General features: G+C 38.1%; 3 protein-coding genes and 1 non-coding gene across 4 annotated transcripts; 1 reads left to right on the top strand and 3 right to left on the bottom strand.

Annotated features, from left to right (window-relative positions):
* Window positions 1-80: 80 nt before the first annotated feature.
* LOC106438252 (cytochrome P450 704C1) lies at window positions 81-2,236 on the bottom strand. Its single transcript, XM_013879356.3, has 5 exons — window positions 1,665-2,236; window positions 1,307-1,591; window positions 896-1,234; window positions 573-773; window positions 81-473 (listed from the first exon to the last, which is right to left on the bottom strand). The coding sequence occupies exons 1-5, from the start codon at window positions 2,187-2,189 to the stop codon at window positions 285-287; spliced, it is 1,539 nt and encodes a 512-aa protein (XP_013734810.2). The 5' UTR covers window positions 2,190-2,236; the 3' UTR covers window positions 81-284.
* A 1,081-nt stretch (window positions 2,237-3,317) lies between these two features.
* LOC106443646 (cytochrome P450 704C1-like) lies at window positions 3,318-5,923 on the bottom strand. Its single transcript, XM_013885194.3, has 6 exons — window positions 5,100-5,923; window positions 4,921-5,026; window positions 4,453-4,646; window positions 4,045-4,383; window positions 3,767-3,967; window positions 3,318-3,670 (listed from the first exon to the last, which is right to left on the bottom strand). Exons 1-6 carry the CDS (start codon window positions 5,622-5,624, stop codon window positions 3,482-3,484), a joined length of 1,554 nt encoding a protein of 517 aa, XP_013740648.1. The 5' UTR covers window positions 5,625-5,923; the 3' UTR covers window positions 3,318-3,481.
* A 9,573-nt stretch (window positions 5,924-15,496) lies between these two features.
* On the top strand, window positions 15,497-15,603 carry LOC125607702. Its single transcript, XR_007338773.1, has one exon. It is a non-coding gene; the product is annotated as a small nucleolar RNA R71 (small nucleolar RNA).
* A 4,168-nt stretch (window positions 15,604-19,771) lies between these two features.
* LOC106441905 (pentatricopeptide repeat-containing protein At1g10270-like) lies at window positions 19,772-20,821 on the bottom strand. Its single transcript, XM_013883655.2, has one exon. It carries the CDS (start codon window positions 20,819-20,821, stop codon window positions 19,772-19,774), a length of 1,050 nt encoding a protein of 349 aa, XP_013739109.1.
* Between the last annotated feature and the right edge of the window lie 880 nt (window positions 20,822-21,701).

Below are 21,701 nucleotides of genomic sequence, written 5' to 3'. Positions count from 1 at the left end.
CTATGAAACGTAAGCATTCTCTTGTAACTAGGGGTGTTAAAATACAGTTTTGATTATTTCACCTGTTTAATAACATGTAATGAACCTGATTTGTGTATCTAACACATTTAAAATCTGAAATTACATAAAATCTGAAACTCAGAAAGTGAAATACAACAAACCATAGAGAATCTGAAAGTACATAAAGTTTACTTCATAAAGAAACTGCAAACCATAGAAAAATAAGATAGAAACCAACTTCATCCTCCTCTTTTAATCTCAAAAGAGTTGTTTCATCAAGGAAATCAAATGCTTGTCCTTGGGATTGCATGGAGATGGAGTCCTCCTTCAATATGAAGCGTAAGCATTCTCTTGTAACGCACATTACTCTTCTCATCAGCCATTTTCAAGCGAAAGAAGTGAAGAAGTACCATCGATACTATCTTCATTTGCCGGTATGCGAAATCCTTGCCAAGACAGATTCTTGGACCTCCCTACGTACAGCAACAAATAAAGAAAACATGTTAGAAGATATTAATGTATTTACTCTTTAACTACATAGATAGCTTGTTGGCGAGAGATTGTGTACAAACATGAAAGCTTATGAACTTGAAAGGTGATTCTGGTTGGAACACGCCATCCTTGAGCCATCTCTCTGGCTTGAATTCCTCAGCATCTTGTCCCCAAATATAAGTCATCCTTCCCATTGCATAGGCCATGTAGTAGACATTATCCCCTCTCTTCACTCTATGTCCATCTGCAAGTATGTCATCATTTTCTGCACACCTCATGTTCTTTGAAAGGCACCAAAAAATGTTAAGAAAATGTTAAACCCTCATTGGTTTGGTTCCTTAAGCTCTTATAAAATGTTCATTCACGGAAGAATCTATAATAGGAATGGTCATTTAATTTTTACCAAAGGCACAATAGGGTAAAGCCTCAAGGTCTCAGACAAGGCTGCATGGAGATAATGCATCTTATTAAGAGCCTCTTCACTTATACTTTTAGCAAAACCATTTACATCGGTTGTCCTCTCGTCACTTGATGTCACCTCTCTGATTTCTTGTACGATTCTCTCCTGAACAAGTGGGTTTTTGAAGAGCATGTACATGAACCAGGAGAGAGATGCAGCGGCTGTGTCCTTCCCAACAACCATAAAGTTCAAGATTATATCCCTCAGGTACTTATCATTCATCTTCTCCGGATCTTTCTCATTCACCACTAGAAATCTCGATAGTATATCCTCTCTGACAGCCTAAGGACGAGCCAGAAGTGGTAAGAATCCATCCAATAAAAAGAGAGTGTAAAACTTTAAGAGAGAACTCACAGTGTTTTGTTCCTCGGCAAGCTCTTCTCTTTTAGTGGTAATGAGTTTGTAGACAAACTTGTCTATAGTATCAATACACTTTTTGAGTCTTGATTGTGATCCGATGTTGAGAAACCGTTTCAGCTTCCAGAGAGGATCTATGTATCTAAAACTAGTTGCAACGTTACCTTCATCAAAAGCTTCCATGAACTCCTCTCCTTCTTTGCTATACTCATCCAAACATTTTAACTCCACGCCAAACCCAACTTTGAAAATAGACTCCAGTGCATATCTCATAAACATTTCCTAATATATATAAAAAAGTACCCTTTTAAGTTTCCTTAAATAAAACATTGCAAGTTTCCATATTTAGACTTACCTGAGCATCAAAAGATTTTCCAGATAGAGCAAACTCCGAGACAACACCAACAAGCTTACAAGCATTTGTCCTAAAAACGGAGCAGCTAAAATCTCTTAAAACTCTAGTAGAGAACTCAAAGCTCGCAAGCTTCCTCTGCTGTCTCCACTTCTCACCATCAACAGTGAAGATACCATGTCCCAAAAGATCACCAAGATTCTCACGACCGTTGTCTCCTTTGCTGTAGTTATCAAACCTCGTCTTGAGAATATGCTCCACGTTGCGAGGATCAGCAGTGAATATCTCGCTCTGTCCTGGACTCAAGAACCTATAAGTGGGCTTCTTCCTTGCGATCTCTGTCTGGTATTCGTATAACTTGTCGTTGTGGAAGAAAAGGTCAAAGATCGTCGCGTGTACCGGAGAGTACTCCTTGTCGTTTCTGGATTTTCCGGTGAAGATTCTGATCGTTAGATAGATTGAGAATGACAGAACGATGAAGATCGTGACTGCTAGTGCAATGGATATGGTTGCCAATATCTCCTCCATAGCTTTTTTTGCTTTCTGCTTCTTCACTCGGACTTTTCGTTCTTGGCTTCTTATTTCAGTCTTTTTGTACGTTGGGAAGTCAAGTCAACGTCGAGTTAATTATTTCCAAATTTTAGCAAAAAAAAAAAAAATGTCGACATCAAGAGCATTATTTTCCTACTTGCCAGACTTTTCTATCTTGGCTTCTTGTTTCAAACTTTTCCGTTGTGAAGTCGACTTTAAGAGGTAGACCGATTTCACCGCTGTGAAGAAGATGATCTAATAATTGGGGGTCGAACCGGTGACACATTTATACTATGGTTTAGATTTATTGGAAAAGTTGTAACTAAAATACTGATAAAACATGCATGGTAAAACTCAGAATCCGTCATTAACATGTCAATCTACACTAAAACCCCCAGAAAAATCTATTTATAAATTTCTTTTGACTAAAGTTCTCATATACATTTTAATATTACTTAAATTTGAATAATTTATTTGATTTGTGATTCTTTAGATATCTCTATAATATTATTTAAGAAATCACTTTTCTACGTGTTGCGTTCACGTTAACTCTCAAGATTACATTGATACCCTTAATGAATTGAGTTTACTAATATAATTTCTATTATTAATATTTAACTTTTTATTAACAAATTCTTTTTGTAACTACATTGTTATTAAAAAGGAATTTTATATAAAAGGAAATATATATTAATATTTTCTATTTTATTAGTAATTTTTTTGTAGACACATAGTTATCAAAACGAATTTTTTTATAAAAGGAAATATCTCAAATATAAAAAAATACAATATTTATATATATATTAAACATGTGATTTAATAAAACGAATTTTCCTTTTATATAAATAATTAATTAAATTAATTTGCTTAAAATATTTAAAATAAAATATCTCATTATTTCATAAAAACTACGAGATTATACTTTTTATAATTTGAAAACTTTCTATTTCTACAAAATTCTTCTCACAATTTAGAAATTTTCTATTTTACATTGTAAATTCATAGCTTTAATACTATTTAAATGCCCCCAGAATCTATATAAATAAACAACTTATGCTCCTATACCTAGCTAACCTATCAAATTATTGACACAAATCTAAACTAGCATACTATCATCTATTGTTCATAGAATTTTTTTTCCATAAAAAAATAGGTTCTTTCTTCGTAGGAAAACAACTCTCGTAATTTTCATCAACGAAATTCCTTCTTCTTTGGATACATGCAAAATCAAAGTATACATCATGAGGTTTCGGTGAAAATATCTCAAAAGAGTTGTTTCATCAAGGAAATCAACTGCTTGTCCTTGGGATTGCATGGAGATGGAGTCCTCCTTCAATATGAAGCGTAAGCATTCTCTTGTAACGCACGTTACTCTTCTCATCTGCCATTTTGAAGCGAAAGAAGTGAAGAAGTACCATCGATACTATCTTCATTTGCCGGTACGCGAAATCCTTGCCAAGACAGATTCTTGGACCAGCCTTTACATACACAGTCAAAGAAAGAAAACATGTTAGAAGATAATGTCTTTAGTTTCTTAACCTCATATAACTTGTCCGAGAGAGAGATGTACAAACATGAAAGCTTATGAATTTGAATGGTGATTCTGGTTGGAACACGCCATCCTTAAGCCATCTCTCTGGCTTGAACTCCTCAGCATCTTGTCCCCATACATAAGTCATCCTTCCCATTGCATAGGCCATGTAGTAGACATTATCCCCTCTCTTCACTCTATGTCCATCTGCGAGTATGTCATCATTCTCTGCACACCTCATGTCCTAGAGAAGGGACCAAAAATAGATATTGCATCTGTTGTTCAATCACATAAAAGTCTTTAAAGGAGTGGTCATTTTACCACAGGCACAGGAGGGTAAAGCCTCAAGGTCTCAGACAAGGCTGCATGGAGATATTGCATCCGATCAAGAGCCTCTTCGTTTATATTTTCAACAAAACTATTTACATCGGTTGTCCTCTCATGACTTGATGTCACACCTCTGATCTCTTGTAAGATTTTCTCCTGAACAAGTGGGTTCTTGCAGAGCATGTACAAGAACCAAGAGAGAGACGCAGCCGTTGTATCCTTTCCAGCAATCATAAAGTTCAAGATTATATCCCTCAAGTACTTATCATTCATGTTCTCCGGATCTTTCTCACTCTCCACAAGAAATCTTGATAATATGTCGTCTCTAACAGCCTAAGGAAAAGCCAAAAGTGGTAAGAATCAAATCAAAAAGAGTGTGTAAACCTCTAAAAGAGAACTCACAGTGTTCTGTTCCTTGGCAAGTTCTTTTCTCTTAGTGGTAATGAGTCTATAGACAAACTTGTCTGTAGTATCAATACTCTTCTTGAGTCTAGCTTGTGAGCCGATGTTGAGAAACCGTTTCAGCTTCCAGAGAGGATCAATAAATCTTAAACTAGTTGCAACGTTACCTTCATCAAAACCTTCCATGAGGGCACCTGCAATGGTGGATCTGGAGAGCTCGATTTCCAATGTTAAATTTTAATTATTTTATTAGGTTTTTTTTCTTTTTCGTTTAATTAAAAAAAAAATTAAAAACGGACTAATTGTGGGCCGCCACGTATCATGGGGCCCACGACACAGTAACGAAAAGCAACTAGGATCAATCCTTATGTTAGGATTTTTCGGATTGATCCTTTCAAAATTTGTGCTCCACACCAATATTTTAATATTTCTTTTTTATAGATTCGAGCTAAGGATTCCTTGTTGCACATGCTCTGAACTCTTCCCCTTCTTTGCTAAACTCATCCAAACATTTTAACTCCACACCAAACCCTACTTTGAAGATAGACTCCAGTGTATATCTCATCAACATATCCTAACGTCAAACCAAAAGTACCCTTATGAGTTTCCTTAAATAAAACGTTGCAAGTTTCCATATTTAGACTTACTTGAGCATCAAATGATTTTCCAGAGAGAGCAAACTCAGAGACAAAACCAACAAGTTTACATGCATTTGTCCTAAAAACAGAGCAGCTAAAGTCTCTCAAAACTCTAGTAGAGAACTCAAAGCTCGCGAGCTTTCTCTGCTGTCTCCATTTATCTCCATCAACAGCGAAGATACCACGTCCCAAAAGATCCGCAAGATTCTCACGACTGCTGTGTCCTTTGGTGTAGTTTTCGAATCTTGTCTTGAGAATATGCTCCACGTTGCGAGCATCTGCAGTGAATATCTCGCTCTGTCCGGGACTCAAGAACCTGAAGGTTGGCTTCTTCCTAGCGAGCTCCGTCTGGTAATCGTATAACTCGTCGCTGTGGAATAAGAGGTCAAAGACCGTGGCGTGCACTGGAGAGTACGCCTTGTTGCGTATAAACTTTCCGGTGAAGATTCTGATCGTTAGGTAGATTGAGAATGACAGAACGATGAAGATCGTGGCTGCTAGTGCGATGGCTATGGTCGCTAAAATCTCCTCCATTCTTTTCTTACGTGCCAGACTTTTCTCTTTTGGCTTCTTATTTCAAACTTTTCCGTTGTGAAGTCCACTTGGAGAGGTAAACAGATTTCACCGCGCGACGAAGAAGATGATCTAGTTGGGCCCATAGTTAAGCCCATAATAAAGTGTCGGCCTTCTGAAACGAATTCGAACCCTCATTTAGAATTTTTTAAGTTTTGGTTTTTGATTTTCAGGTTTTTGTTTTTGATTTTCAGCTTTTGCTTTTAGTTTTGGTTTTGTTATATTTTTTCAGTTTTCCAAAAAAAAAATCAATACATGAGACAGTCGGCTTCTTCTTGTAGTGTTTTCCTTTCTTTTGTCTTGTGTTTGTAGGACAATGGTTTACTTCTAACCTATGCATTAATAAGGGTACGGTTCTCTTTACAACCATGAGAATAGTAATAGTGTCATCTCCTGTCACCCGGTTTAAAAATCAATTTTTGTAAAAAACAGTTTAACATATGCGTTTTGACTAAAAGTTCACTATATTCTTGAATTTCTATCATTCCTAGTTATTCAGACTTACATCGTCAGAATATGAAACCACTCTTCATCAGACTTTGTATTAAGAACCTATGAGATGTAGCACAGCTCCCTCTGTACATGGAGAAACCAAAACCAAAAGAAGTAGAGAGAATGAAGTTAGTCAGATTTAAAGAATCAAGGAAGTGGTTATAGTATATGACTCTGCCGCTCAATTACGCGAAAGCCAAACTAAACCGGCAGTTCATGAGGTCTTCGTCACTACAAGGAAAGATGATGCTAGCATGGAGCTGTTAACGAGGCAATGGGGATCATTGACAAAGGAAAATAGATCATGGTGTGGTAGAGTTGTTCTGATTGATACAGATGGTGACAATCAGTCCTCTCTCAGACTCCGACAGAGAGGGTTCTGATATGAATGGTGACAACAGATCACATTCTTTGGATCCCGATAGTGAAGGAAACCATGAAGCTGATGTGAATCAGAAACAGGTGGTCACAACGGTTAAAGCTACTTAGCAAGATCTTTCTCTGGATCGATAACATATTCCAAGTCATTTTTTTCATTACAAAAACACGTTAGAAGTAAGATATATAGATAAGGCAGGACAAATGGTACGGTTGTAACATGGGAAGTTGTAATTTTACGTGGAAATGCGAAGCTTAATGAGTTTATTAAAAAAATCCTATATTTGAAATTTTTGTGATGTCTATTTCAGGAAAAAAACATATCCATAATGTGATGCAATGATAGAAACGATATAATGAAGGGTAAAGAGAGGGCTAACTGGCTAGAGATAGGGCTTAAAAATAGACAGCGGAAAGAGTAAGTCATAGGAATCATCAATGGATAATCTGAAATTAATATGAGAGGTTTTCTGATGGTGAGAGGAGTAGAATCTCCTTTGACAACAATCTCATCACTATGAAAGCAGTAACAATTCCAGGATTCTTACCCTCTCCTAACTCTGGTAAATTTCTTGGCATTTATGAACTCTTATATCTTTGTTTTTAGTGGTAAATGTCTTTTAGTTAATTAGGTCTGATGCAATTTTGTAATTGTATAGTAGAGATATAATAATAGAGTATAATGATAACAAGTTTTGAACACTTTTGTAGAGAAGCGTAGATGGATGGGGTTTCATTTCGGTGTTGACTATCTCCTCCAATTCCATTGATGCCTCTTGCTACATAGTTTGTCTTTGCATTTTTGGGTTTCAATTGAAATATCAATACAAGAAATGAGTACATATTTTATAGTGGCCCTAGTCCTTCGCCTCATCAATCCTACTATATAAAAGGGGCTATTTTTGGAGCTTCTAAGAGATGCCACATGGACAGAAATATTCTCCACCAATCAATCTGCCAGGTCATCGCAGACTGGGCTTGAAATAAAAAAATTAAGTTACCTTTGCAGCCCATGTAAACCATCTCGCAGCCCAATCCTGAGCCGCTCTTGATACGGATCAGGTTATATCGCCGTCTCGATCCGTTTCTCTGAAATCTAAAAATCACTCATCCTCCCTAACCCTAAGTGCCGTTTCAATCCCTTTGTCGACTCTCTTCCTCTCTTCCAACTCATCCCGCATAACGTCTCAGGAGGTGTGCTATGACATCCTGATTACCAGGTTTCAGTAGAAGATTTCTTCAGATAGAGTCTTGATGCAAGCGAACGATGGTCTTGATGCAAACCAACGATGGATCTCTGATATTACGAGGATAAGCTCTCCAAGGTGGTCTCGAAGGATTCAACACCAGCAAGCAGTTATAGAGACTGCAATGCTCAACGAGAAAGGTAATAAGGGACCATTATATATTTTACTGATTTTTTTTCTCTGTGTTAATAGCTTGACTATTGGTGTATATTCACAGCTGGGCTGACATAGCATATTAAGTTTGACCCTGTCTCAAACTGAGATTGTGTAATGAAAGTGAGGACAAAAGATCTTCAGATACAAAAAGTTTGTTCTTTTGTGAATAAGCAGAAATAGCTTTCATATATTTCTTTTTAAGTTGAATTTTCTAGCTGTGGTTTGGGTTAATGCTAACTAAGGTTTAATGTTCTGCAGATGGAAAAAGAGACCTCAAAGTTGGGGAAAACCAGAAAGAGGTGGATCTTGCTCAATTCCTGCTTGAAGATATCATGGAAATGGGTTAACATGATGAGGTGTCAAAGGTATTTCTTGCTCCTCCCACAATATTACTTTATGAAAAAATATTTCACTTTTTCATAAAGCTTTCCCAATTATCATGATTCTATTTTAGACTTCTATGGCATCTCTGTTAAATGGGTTCTTTTGTTTTTACTTTATTAAAGCCTCAAACTCTATATCTCGGCAAACATAGAGACAAATGAGATGGTCGTTCAATATCAAAGACATCAGTCGTGGTCATTTAGACAAAACAAGTTTCATATCTGATAGAATTTCCACATTAGAGCTTGTGTTTGGTCTCACTCTGACAATGAGGATCCTGTTGAAGAGCTGCCTAGGTGCTCAGCTCAGAAGATCCACCAGAAAAATATTGCAGAGAAATTCAATGCAACGATGTTAAGGAGTCAGCTATAATATGTAATAACAACTATCCCGGCAAGATAGCAGAACCTGAGGATGGCAATGGTGAAACAGCTTAGGTTGAGAAGTTGTAACCATAGAGAGACTGTGCCAGGCATGAGCACTCCACCAGAAGACCTAGGGCGGAGTTCCTCGGAATACAAAAGAGTCACAAGACTGTGTTTCCTGGTTTGGAGTTCGGTTCTAGAGTGTCGAGGAATGATTATGTGCCTTCTTACGGGAGCCTTATACTTGGGTTCAGAGCATCAGAAGTCACAACGCCATTAGAGCTAAGTTAATGGACTGAAGAAAGTTATGGGTGTAAGCTTGCACACATGCTGTTCAAAACGAGAAGGTACAAATGGAAGTGGTGGATAAGTGATATGCTTTGAACATGTAAAGAGCTAACAAGTCTACATCTTTCCACAATTGTAAAGCATCTGAACATGTAATGTATCTTTAATTTTCTTATGTAACTTTGTACTTAATGTACTATTATTATTAAATCGATCTTCAGTATCGAATATATAAGCATGCAACAATCATTTCCGTGATAATTTTGTTTAATTTTAAGTATGGCATTGGTAAAGTCTGATTCTCCATCTGATTGGGTATTTGAATCTTACGGCTTTGTTTTCTAGCTGGTATCGAGCACAATATAAATCATTGCATTTTCATTAAACTTTTAATTTTATAATTTTGAGTTCTCTAACAAAATAAAATTGTTAACGGTTTTTTCAACTCCAATCAACAAAATTTAATAAAATTTACAATAATTTTAGAATAAAAACATATTTATTTTTGGAAAAACATATTATATTTATTATTTCCAGAATAAAGTAAAATTTCAAATATTTTATAAAATTAAAATATATTTTAATAGAAAATATTTTTAATGTAAACTCATCCGCCCGTAGGGCGGACCAACTCCTAGTTTATTATAAATTTCTTCTTTCCTTCTTTTCATGAATATCATCAATAAATGTAATGGGTATATTTTTAGTCCATGAGTATCTTGATGTTTCATTGAATAGTAATGAAATTAATCTTTATGTAGTAAGATGTTTTCACATGAAATTTGTTTGTTCTGTACTTGATGCAGCAAAAAATAATATATTATAGTTTGTCAATAATGAGTATCGATTGGGCCATGGGAAGAAGGGGAATTATGAGTAAGTGGAAATTGGGTTTGAACATTGAAGAGAAAATAGCCCACAAAATTCAGTATGCAAGATAATGATGAATGGTGATGATGGTTGATGAATCTATCTTTGTCGTTCACAGTGGGGACTAGTGAATGGGGTTATTATGGCAAATGGATATGATGATTATGGGAGGAAGAAGCCAAATCGGTGGTTTCATTTTTTTCCAAAGTAAATGTGCTTTGGCTTTTGCTTCTACTCCTACTCGAGTACTCCATGACTTTTTCCACTACAACACATAAATGTAAGTGTATATTATTATTGTATATGTGCTAAATTTAAAGTCACTGCACCAGGTTTGGTCGCATCGATTTCACACTTTTTCCTCTTCCTTCCAAGTTTAAGAGCCATCCCTTAAACCCAAGTTCGCTACCTCACGTGACCCATCATGAGCCATGACCCCCCTTAACACACAAAGTCAGTTGATTAGGATTTTGATTACAAATTGAATTACTCATTTGATTAACGGGCTGGACAATGAAACACACTAGAGTGTTGATTAATATTCCAAATGTAAGACAACGAACGGTATCAGTATGTAAATAAGAACAGATAAGTACACATATTGCTTTACAACACATGTCGTAAGAAAACTTTATGGTTTATCGTTTTAAAAGTAATTAATACAAAGTACTTATTAGTCAAGAATCTTAATATTCTACATGCAACCTGTATAAACTATTGGACGGGGAACGACGAGAACAAATGGTGTAAGTAAACTTTAGAACGTAAGTCTTGTTGTGTGTATGTAACGGAATTGATTAACCATCATGAGATATGACTTTCAATGAGTTGAAAATTCTCGATTTACACTCTTCTATCTTGGAGGCTCGGGTACGTAATCTTTTCCTTTCGTGACAAAAGGCAGAATCGGGATTAGTGATGTTAGGAGTTTTCAAGGCTCCTAAGACAAATGTTGTAGTATAAAAGATTGTCGAACCAGTTTTGAGGGATATCAAAGCACTGAGAATGCAAGTACTCACTTAATCTAAGTGCAACCAATGATTTAGATGGGTTTTAAACTACTACTAAACTAGAAAGCAATAACAGAATGATACTTTCTTGACTAAGGGAAAAGAGAATTCATGGGCATATGGATTAGACCTTGGGTGATCAAGTATCGAACTAAGGATGGCAAATGATCAATCAAACTATCAACCTTAAGCCTAGACACAATTCTAAGCAAGTTCTATGTCTAGATGAATGCTCATTTGCTAACACATCTCAAACATCAAATGTCTTTGGTTGAATAATATGAAAGCAATCATTACTAACAAGTCTATTAGCTATCTTAGCACCTTTAACAACAAATGTCTTTGGCAAAGTATACTAAAAGCCTAGGAGAGTTGTCTCGAGCATTTCATCGAACACCTTTCGGGTGAGAAATGCCTAAGGATCAACAACTGAGTGGTCAACTCAGAAGATGCATTATGATTACTCTACTAGCAAGGAAATATGAATGATCTACACTAAAACATCCTAGCTCTAACCTAATCACCCTTAATCTCTCTAACCCATGAATTCAAAAGGTGATTACTCACTAATCTCCATGATTCCTCTTAAACCCATATTGGATTTCTGATTAATCATGTAAAGAAATAGATAAGAAATCAACAATAACACAAGAACATAACAATCAAAATCCAAGAGATGAACTTCTCAAGAGAGTTTTTATGTATTTCTCAATAGATCAAAAAAATAAAAGATAATCCGCCTCTGGTGGCTACAAAAGATGTTTAAAACATAGGTTTTTCCAAGTGCAAAACGTCCAAAATAAATTGCAAAAAGGTCCTTAAGAAATCATGGTTTTCGGCAGCAAAATAACGCGGAGCGACTTGCAGGTGTCGCTCCGGGAAGTCGCTCCAGGGCCGATTTTTGGTGTCTCCGGGCGAGAGGTCGCGAGCGACTTTGGTGTGTCGCTCCAACGGGTCGCTCTGGATCGGGAGCGACCTTGGTAGGTCGCTCTGAGAGGTCGCTCCAGGGTCATCTAAGACTGTTCGGAGTAATGAGAACCCGAGCGACTTCATGGTGTCGCTTTAGGATGGTCGCTCTGAGAAGTGGGACACAGCGACTTCGTGATGTCGCTCCGGGAGGTCGCTCCCATGCTCGGTTCATCCAATGGTCACCTTTTCACCTCTTTTGAACTCCAAATAACCTCATGTCGTACTCCAGTACCTAATAGAGACTCATGTATGCAAAATGCAACCTAAACATGTCTAAATCCTAATCTATATGATGAAAATGCTCATGGATGAATGGATAAAACAATGTAAATATGCAAGATATCAACTCCCCCAAACTTGTTCTTTTACTTGTCCACAAGTGAACTTTCTAGAACTCATAGGGAGAGAGGTTGAAGGAGGGAGCACATAGCCAAAAGAAACACAACTAGCACACTCTCTTATTACACTCTAGCTTCTCTAGACCTATCTTAACTCTTTTTGTTCTTACACTCATCATCAAGCATCCACACATTCAAATCAACCAACTCTCACATTCATTAAGCACAAAACATCAGGTGAATTCTTGCAAATGGTCAGTTGGTCCAAGTCATTTGGTTGGGTAAGGGAAGGCTTTTATTCAAGTGATTCAAGAGGTTCAAAACATATGATCTTTAAGGTGGTTTACTCTCGAAACAAGTAGACTTGACATTGCACATAATATATCTAAGAAAGGGATCAACTCATGCTTACAATGCTCAATCCCATTGTTCTACCCTTTTCCCAAACATACAATTACACAATCATTCCCAAATGTCAAACCCAACTCACATCTCTCACCAAAAGATCCTAAGAACTTTAACTCCTTCTCCTTGAAATCTACAAGGGATTTTTTTCAGAACCTCAAAATATTTCTTAGCTCCTAACAACTTTGCTAGCCCCTTTTTCTTTTCTTTTTTTTTTTTTTCTTTTCTCTTTTTTTTTTCGTTTTTTTCTTTTTTCTTTTTTTTATTTTTTTTATTTTTTTAGGCTGGGGGCCAAGACTTTCAAAACTTGAGCTAGAGGCTTCTCTACTTATCCCAATAAAACAATTCACTTAAGCACAAAGAGTCTATTCTTTTCCTTTTTCATTTCTCCCAAATCATAATCACAACACTCACCCCCCACCTATAGCTAGACAATAGAGTGCCCAATCTAGCAAGAATGAAGATCAAGCATTGTCGTTCCCGATACTCTCAACATTATGCACATGTAAGACTTTCCGAAAAAGGCCTCACTCATCAAACAATGAAAGCTTAAAAGGAGGAAAAGGTTTTGGGAGTGGTCTACCACTAGAGTTTGTCAAAAAAAGATTGGCATAAAAGATGTGACAACTCAAGTGTGTATAGCCATGACTCAGTACACAAGGGACCATGAGCAAGAAGCATTAAGTTCGTTCAGTTCAAATAAGGTCGTAGTTGGCTTCAAAGACTGAGTTTCAGCAATCAACAAGTTTCAGGAAGAGTTTTCAAGGCTCGAAACATACAAGTCTTTTTGAGAGGTGCAAAAGCTACTCAGGTGCAACGTAGTGTTCTTTACAAGGCATTCAAAATCATTGCTCCCAATGCAAGTGAATGCAACCTATATGCTCTAGACTCTCCTAAAAATGCAAATGATGCAAACTAAATGATTGATTTTTTTTTTCTATGCAAATAGGTATGCAATGCATGACTCAATGAAACAACATCAAAGCAAACATGATCAAATACTTGGTACCTCCCTCAAACTTGAGTTACACAGTCTCTGTGTTGTCAAGTAGAGAGAGAGATACCGAAAAGAAGACTAATATGCAAAAATAAAATGGTATATACAGGGGAGTGTGGTGGATTACCTTTTATGGGGAATGAGTAGAGGGAGATGCTCCCTCCTCGTCGTCTTCAGGTGGTAACTCTTCAAGGTGCTCATCAGCAGGAGTGTCCATCTCTTCAATGTAGAAGGCTTGCCCGAACACAGTTGGTTTCCTCATTTTTCTCTTGATGTCAAAGTGGAGGATGTTCTCTTTACCCAAATGGAGATCAATCGTGCCCTCCTTCACATTAACAATAGCTCCTGCTGTAGCTAAGAATGACCTTCCTAGAATCAATGGGTCTTGAGCCTCCTCACCCATCTCAAGCACCACAAAATCTGTAGGTATCTCATACCTTCCAATCTTCACAGGGAGGTCCTCTAAGATGCCTACAGGATACTTCACTGAACGATCAGCTAACACCAGAGAGAGTCTACACTTTTTGTACTGAGTGAATCCAAGCTTCTTTGCAACAGACAAAGGCATCAAGCTGACACTAGCTCCCAAATCGCAGAGACATTTCTCAAATACCATAGGTCCAAGAGCACAAGGTAGTGTGAAGCTTCCTGGATCCTCTAACTTCTCTGGAACATCAAGCCTCTGGATGATGGCACTGCACTCATGGGTAAGAATCATCATGCCTTCCATCTCCTTTTTCTTTGCAGCTACAACATCTTTCAGGAACTTGCTGTATTGGGGAATCAACATGAAAGCATCGATGATGGGCATTACAACCTGAGCTTCACTCATTTGCTTCTCAAACAGAGCCTTGTACTTCTCTAGCAGCTGCTTCTTGAATCTACCAGGGAATGGAAGTTTGGATTCATAGGGAGGAGGAACAAAAGAACTTTCACTTGCTGGAGTAACAACTTCACCATCTTTTACTGTCTTCTTCTCCTCTCCAACCTTTCCTTTACCTTTGGCTTCCACTATCTTCTCCAAGATCTCGTCATTGATCTTCTCATCAACAATCACCACTTCATCATCTATGTTGATGGCAACCCCCTCACCTAGTTTCTCAGCATCCTTGGTGAGGGTTCTAGGAGGTAACTGCTTACCACTCCTAAGGGTGATAGCTTTGGCCTCCTTGGGATTTTGGTCAGACTTTCCAGGTAGAGATCCTTGCTGGCGATTCTGGTGAGTGTTCATGGAAGCAAATTGATTCTCTAAATTCCTGACTGTAGAAGCAAGGTGTGAGAATTTGTTGTTGAGCTCATTGTAGCTCCCATCAATCTTGGAATGAAGGTTCTTCAACTCATAACCAACTTGCTTCTCACTTCTAGTCTGAGACTCCAAGATTTGTTTCAGTAAGGTATCAGTGATGCTCTCTTGAGGAGCAGAGGAACCAGACGAGGGGTTCTGCTGAGGCTGATAGCTGCCTTGCTGGTTGTTTTTAGGCGGATAACCACTCTGTTGGTTGTTGGGATAGGATTTCTGTTGGTAGTTGTTGTACTGAAAATTGGGCTCCTTTTTGTACCAGCTACCATTGTTGTTGATGAAACACAACTCCTCTTGACCTTCCAAACCCTCAACCTCATTGACAACAAGTGGATCTTCCTGCTTGGAGTTACCAACAAACTTCAGCTGCTCTTGGGTTGCTTTTTCAGCTATGAGTACGTCGATCTTGTCTTCCAAAGCTTTGATCTCTTTCCTCGTCTGCTTATCATCTGTTCTACTGCCTCTGTCGTGGTCTCCACTGTAGACTGCATCACTCTTTACCATGTTGTCAACAAGCTCTTCTGCATCCTCCTCAGTTCTCCCCAAGAAGAACCCATTGCTAGCTGTATCCAGTCTGGCTCTGTACTTAGGAAGAGCACCACGGTAGAATGTACTCAGCAAGCTCTCCTTAGAGAAGCCATGGTGTGGGCATTGAGCTTGGTAGCCCTTGAATCTCTCCCAGGCTTCACTGAAGCCTTCCAAGTTCTTCTGTTGAAAACTGGAAATCTCGTTTCTCAGCTTAGCAGTTCTTGAAGTAGAGAAGAACTTCTCCAAGAATGCTTTTTGCAGTCATCCCAAGTGGTGATGGAGTCGCTGAGTGGAGACTTTTCCCACTGACGTGCCTTATCCCCCAAAGAGAAAGGGAATAGCTTGAGCTTTAAGGCATCTTCGGACACACCATTGGTTTTTGACAACCCACAGTAGCTGTCGAACCTGTCCAAGTGATCAAATGGATCCTCTAGAGCCAAGCCATGATACTTGTTGTTCTCAATCACATTGAGGAGTCCTGATTTGATCTCAAAGTTGTTGGCTGCTACAGCTGGTGCTCGGATTCCCAATCTATGACCATGAATGTTGGGGCGGTCGTAAGTGCCAATGGGTCGAGCTGCTCGCTGTTGGTTTGCTGGAGCATTGTTATTAGCGCCATTGACGCCTGCATCATGCTGATGTATGTCTCCCATATCAGTGTGCAATCTCTGCAATTGAGCCTGTTGCTCTTCTTCTCTTCTCTTTCTAGCACACTCTCTCTCTAAAGCTCTGATATCTGCAGCTCTTGGAACTAGGTTTGATGGACCCCTGCTCCTCAAGTGCATACACCTGTAGATTAAAGGGAGGTGAAGAAGAATCAGTAATAAAAGAAAATAAAAATGACTTAGTCTCAAGCAAGTGACTAAATCTCAATGTTGAAATCTACTCAGAATTTGGCAACGGCGCCAATTTGATGTTAGGAGTTTTCAAGGCTCCTAAGACAAATGTTGTAGTATAAAAGATTGTCGAACCAGTTCTGAGGGATATCAAAGCACTGAGAATGCAAGTACTCACTTAATCTAAGTGCAACCAATGATTTATATGGGTTTTAAACTACTACTAAACTAGGAAGCAATAACAGAATGATACTTTCTTGACTAAGGGAAAAGAGAATTCATGGGCATAGGGATTAGACCTTGGGTGATCAAGTATCGAACTAAGGATGGCAAATGATCAATCAAACTATCAACCTTAAGCCTAGACACAATTCTAAGCAAGCTCTATGTCTAGATGAATGCTCATTTGCTAACATATCTCAAACATCAAATGTCTTTGGTTGAATAATATGAAAGCAATCATTACTAACAAGTCTATTAGCTATCTTAGCACCTTTAACAACAAATGTCTTTGGCAAAGTATACTAAAAGCCTAGGAGAGTTGTCTCGGGCATTTCATCGAACACCTTTCGGGTGAAAAATGCCTAAGGATCAACAACTGAGTGGTCAACTCAGAAGATGCATTATGATTACTCTACTAGCAAGGAAATATGAATGATCTACACTAAAACATCCTAGCTCTAACCTAATCACCCTTAATCTCCCTAACCCATGAATTCAAAAGGTGATTACTCACTAATCTCCATGATTCCTCTTAAACCCATATTGGATTTCAGATTAATCATGTAAAGAAATAGATAAGAAATCAACAATAACACAAGAACATAACAATCAAAATCCAAGAGATGAACTTCTCAAGAGAGTTTTTATGTATTTCTCAATAGATCAAAAAAATAAAAGATAATCCGCCTCTGGTGGCTACAAAAGATGTTTAAAACATAGGTTTTTCCAAGTGCAAAACGTCCAAAATAAATTGCAAAAAGGTCCTTAAGAAATCATGGTTTTCGGCAGCAAAATAACGCGGAGCGACTTGCAGGTGTCGCTCCGGGAAGTCGCTCCAGGGCCAATTTTTGGTGTCTCCGGGCGAGAGGTCGCGAGCGACTTTGGTGTGTCGCTCCAACGGGTCGCTCTGGATCGGGAGCGACCTTGGTAGGTCGCTCTGAGAGGTCGCTCCAGGGTCATCTAAGACTGTTCGGAGTAATGAGAACGCGAGCGACTTCATGGTGTCGCTTTAGGATGGTCGCTCTGAGAAGTGGGACACAGCGACTTCGTGATGTCGCTCCGGGAGGTCGCTCCCATGCTCGGTTTGTCCAATGGTCACCTTTTCACCTCTTTTGAACTCCAAATAATCTCATGTCGTACTCCAGTACCTAATAGAGACTCATGTATGCAAAATGCAACCTAAACATGTCTAAATCGTAATCTATATGATGAAAATGCTCATGGATGAGTGGATAAAACAATGTAAATATGCAAGATATCAATTAGGTTTCATAAAAGTCATATTAAATAGAAAACACAGAGAAAAAAAAGGGTTTGATGTTTTAAAAGTTAATAAGAGGAAACACTTGTACTTGTGATGAAGATCGAGGTTTTCACGTACTCTTACCTTTTGACTTGCTTTGGTTCACAAGTAATCATGATTTGACCTTTTACCAGTCAAAATAATCTGCCAAATCGTTTCATAAAACGCAATACGATTATTAGTCTCACAAAAACAAGCAGAGGTTAAATGCATATAGTATATAAAACAGCCAATGTAATGTAAAATTCACTTTATAAATTCTTTTCTTTCAAGGAAAGTTTAACCATTGTAATGTAACAGTATTACGGTACTGAAGTAAAAATAAAATGTGTATAAGGTTCAACCTAATGTATGAACTCATTTTGTTGAGCAAGAGACGAACCTAGTTTCCGAATCTGAGTTGCAACGTAAAAGTAAAAGAGTAGTTAATTGCAATCATTTGGTTAAAGATCCATTGATTCCGTTTATACATCTAAAAAGCTTGTACTACTGCTTTATTAGGTCGGAACGTATTGTAATTTGTAAATATATTTGAAAAGAATAGTTTTTGATGTATGAATAGCTGTTACGAAGATTTGACTAACTGTCACTTTGAACATCGAAAACCATGTGATTTAGTTGACAAACAAACAAAATGTTAAATTATAATAATATTGAATAATAGTTTGTTTCATCATGTACCACCTCTTTAACGGTGAGTCTGAGCTTTTTAGGGAAACTTCCTAAATTATTCTAAATAGTACTTTTAACTAACTCAATCAGTCGCCAAAAAAAAAAAAAAAACCATAAAAATACAGTAAAGATAAGACTGTTTATGTTGTACTTGTTCTTTTTCATTCAACTTCTTCTTCTCCCTCATAACCTCTTTCCCTGTCCCTTTGTAATCATGATTCTTCTTTGCCATCATTACCTTCTAAAGGAGCCTCTCTCTTTCCTCTCTCGCTCTCTCAAGAAAATGCAAGACACAAACTTACACAAATTTTCATCTATATAACACCTCTATTTATCTCTTACCCACTAATCAAACACGTCTCACTTCTTTTATCTCTCTCTATAGTCTCTAAAGATGTGTCTAAGTTCTTCAGAACCATTCTCACACACACCCACGAGATTAGTTTTGTACCTCAAAACACATACCCACGTTCGTATCCCTCGCCTCTCAAGGTTTTAACCTCACACACCTTTCTGAAACTATCTATAATCGACGCTTTTAATTACGTTCTGAGTCACTATAATATTTTAATCTCTGTTTCTTAACATTTTCAGGAGGAGAAGGATGTGTTGGGAAGAAAAGGAGATGGAGATAAACAATATAAAACTTTACATGGAGAATCAACACATCATACATGAGAACGAGAAACTTAAGAAGAAAGCTCTTCTTCTTCACCAAGAAAACAAAGCGCTCTTCTCTCTGCTTCAGACCAAAACAAGTTCCCATGTTCCTTAACAACCTTACCATCACCAAGATTCTACTTCTTTAGTGATTTAATAATAAATATCTAAATGGATCTAATTATCTAAGTGGTCTTATAATTTACAATCAAGGGTTTAGTATTACTGGATATACATCTAATTTTTATTTTTTTTTCATTTATCGTGTAATAATCAATGTATGTGTGTTCTGTTTTTTTTAGTGGTTAATCTGTCTTATTAAAAACCAAAATATTAATCTAAATCGCCTAGAAATTTACATAGCTGGCAGCCTGGCACGAACATCTCACGTGACGTGGGTACTCTATTAACGACTTAAGAACATGATTAATGTAGAATTCTTAGTGTGGGTTCTTAGCGGAATATAAGAAACTGTCTCTTAACTTTTAACTAAAAAAACCAAGACATGTTTTATTGCTAGCTTTAAGAAACGAAATAAAGGAGTATTAACGATCTTGTTAACTAGATTTTTAAAAGATAAACAGTAAAGATTAAGCACTACTAATTAAGTTCCACCAGATTTGTGGATAAACAACAGTTGGTATGCAACTAAGAATCTGAATTGCATAGTGATGCACATAAACGGAAGTTACATTACTAAGACCATCTTAGCAATATAGGTTAGAGAGGCATCCAAAGTTTGGTTCACAGTTTTGACAGCATCGCTGACTCTACCCTTCTTCACATATGCATCCATCATCGTTCGATACGTTGGAACATCAGGGAGAAAAAACTTCTTAGAGCACATTTCAGCGAAAAATTGCTCCGCTTCGGACAAGAGATCTTGTTCGCAAAACTTGGTGATCAGGTTTCTGTAACACAACTGTGGATAACTAACTGTGCCAACAGACTTGTGAAATATCTCAACTGCCTCGCTAATCTTCCCGAGCTTGAAACACTCATTCACCATAATATTACACGACTCAGAATCAGACATTCTCAGGCTCCAGTCTTTCTCCATCATCTGACCGAACAATAAGCAAGCTTCTGTTTTCTTACCGTACCTTAGCAACACTTTCAAAAGGGCATTTGCCGCAGTCGCATAGATCTTGCTGAACTCTTCCTTGGACGACAAGTAACACTCCATAGCTTTCTCATCCATCTCTTGTTTAAACCAATGCTCCATAAACATCGCACTCGCCTGCACCACAGAGTCCGAGTCATCACTCAACTTTAGCTCTTGAAAAAGCTGGTTAGCCCTTTCAAGATTCCCCAAATCCAAGAACCCACGTATGAAAATGCCATACACGGACCTATCCACGCAGTAGAACTTGTCTACAGCTTCATCAATCCTACCCGCGTCGACCAACCCTTGAGCCAGGGCTAGTTGGGCTCGATAACTCGGCCGAGCACGCAGCAAAAAATGTTTGTACAATTCAAGAGCCTCGTCGAGTTTCCCTTCATCACACAAGGCAATGATGATTGGACCGGAGCAGCGGTTGGTTATCAGATCCCATTTAGAGTTAGCAGCGTAGTAATGGAACAAATCGTACGCGTCACTGTAGCGTCGGTCACTGCGCATAGCGTCGATGATAGCCACGCCGGTCTCTGCAGTCAAGTGAGGATCACCTCTGGAAAAGACGGCCAAACGTGCTTGCTCTGCGGCCGCGTCGAGGTTGGATAATTTGATAAGCATCATGACTCTATTGTGAATCGAAGAAAGGCGTTTAACGTAGGAGAGGGATGCTGTGTTAACAAAACGGCGATGGTGGTGGATTGGAACAGCAAAGAGGCGATTGAAAAACATGGTGGCGGCGGAGACAACAAGACAAAACTAGTTAGTTAGTTCTGTAGATTCTAAAAACCGAACTCGAGATCGAAGGCTTATAATAATATTTTTTCTTTTTCTTGGTTGATAAATAGCTTGAGGCATTGTAATTATCTGAGGAAAAAAAATAAAAGAAACAATAATAATAATACAAATCCAATGAACAGATTCGAATCTCGGTTGGGTCCGGTTGTGTTCAATCATCTGATCCGCGGGCTTTTGGATCAGGACAAACTCGAAACCGCCATGGACGTTTTCAGACAACTTAAACAAAGGGTTGTCTCGTCTGCGGACGATGAAATTGCCGACTTGGTTCATTTTATCATCGACGAGGATTACAATGGAATCGCGATGGTGACTGCTATTGAGTATTGGTTCAAACAAGGTAACAATGAAGAAGCTATCAAGTGGTACACACGTCTTTGTTAGGCAAGAGATTCGTAATGAACCCAGTTACTGGGAACATTCTTCTGCGGATTCTTCTTGACTACGACAAAAAAGAAGAAGCTTGGGCATTGTTTGATTGGATGCTGGACAATCAGTTTAATGCAGAGAGGCAGTCAATACTTTTCAGCAAGTCAGAACGAACATCAATGGCTCACAGCTTTGTTACAGGAACATCATTAGTCGATTCTGCGAACAGGGGATGATGTTGTCTGAAGCAGGTGCTTTCTTTGAAGACATGTGTTCCAAGCAGTTCATCATCCCCACTTATAGGATATTGCTCGATGCCTATGCTAATGGATCGAGA

The sequence above is a fragment of the Brassica napus genome, chromosome A3 (assembly GCF_020379485.1).
Source record: "Brassica napus cultivar Da-Ae chromosome A3, Da-Ae, whole genome shotgun sequence".
Lineage (NCBI taxonomy): Eukaryota > Viridiplantae > Streptophyta > Magnoliopsida > Brassicales > Brassicaceae > Brassica > Brassica napus.
This window is presented reverse-complemented; position numbering and strand designations above follow the sequence as displayed.

Coding starts and splice junctions, on each gene's coding strand:
- LOC106438252 (XM_013879356.3), bottom strand. CDS start 2,189: ATGGAGGAGATATTGGCAACCATATCCATTGCACTAGCAGTCACGATC. Junction 1,592..1,664: donor GAAAATCTTTTGATGCTCAG/GTAAGTCTAAAT, acceptor TATATATATTAG/GAAATGTTTATGAGATATGC. Junction 1,235..1,306: donor TTGCCGAGGAACAAAACACT/GTGAGTTCTCTC, acceptor GCTCGTCCTTAG/GCTGTCAGAGAGGATATACT.
- LOC106443646 (XM_013885194.3), bottom strand. CDS start 5,624: ATGGAGGAGATTTTAGCGACCATAGCCATCGCACTAGCAGCCACGATC. Junction 5,027..5,099: donor GAAAATCATTTGATGCTCAA/GTAAGTCTAAAT, acceptor GTTTGACGTTAG/GATATGTTGATGAGATATAC. Junction 4,647..4,920: donor AGGGGAAGAGTTCAGAGCAT/GTGCAACAAGGA, acceptor CCACCATTGCAG/GTGCCCTCATGGAAGGTTTT.
- LOC106441905 (XM_013883655.2), bottom strand. CDS start 20,821: ATGATGCTTATCAAATTATCCAACCTCGACGCGGCCGCAGAGCAAGCA.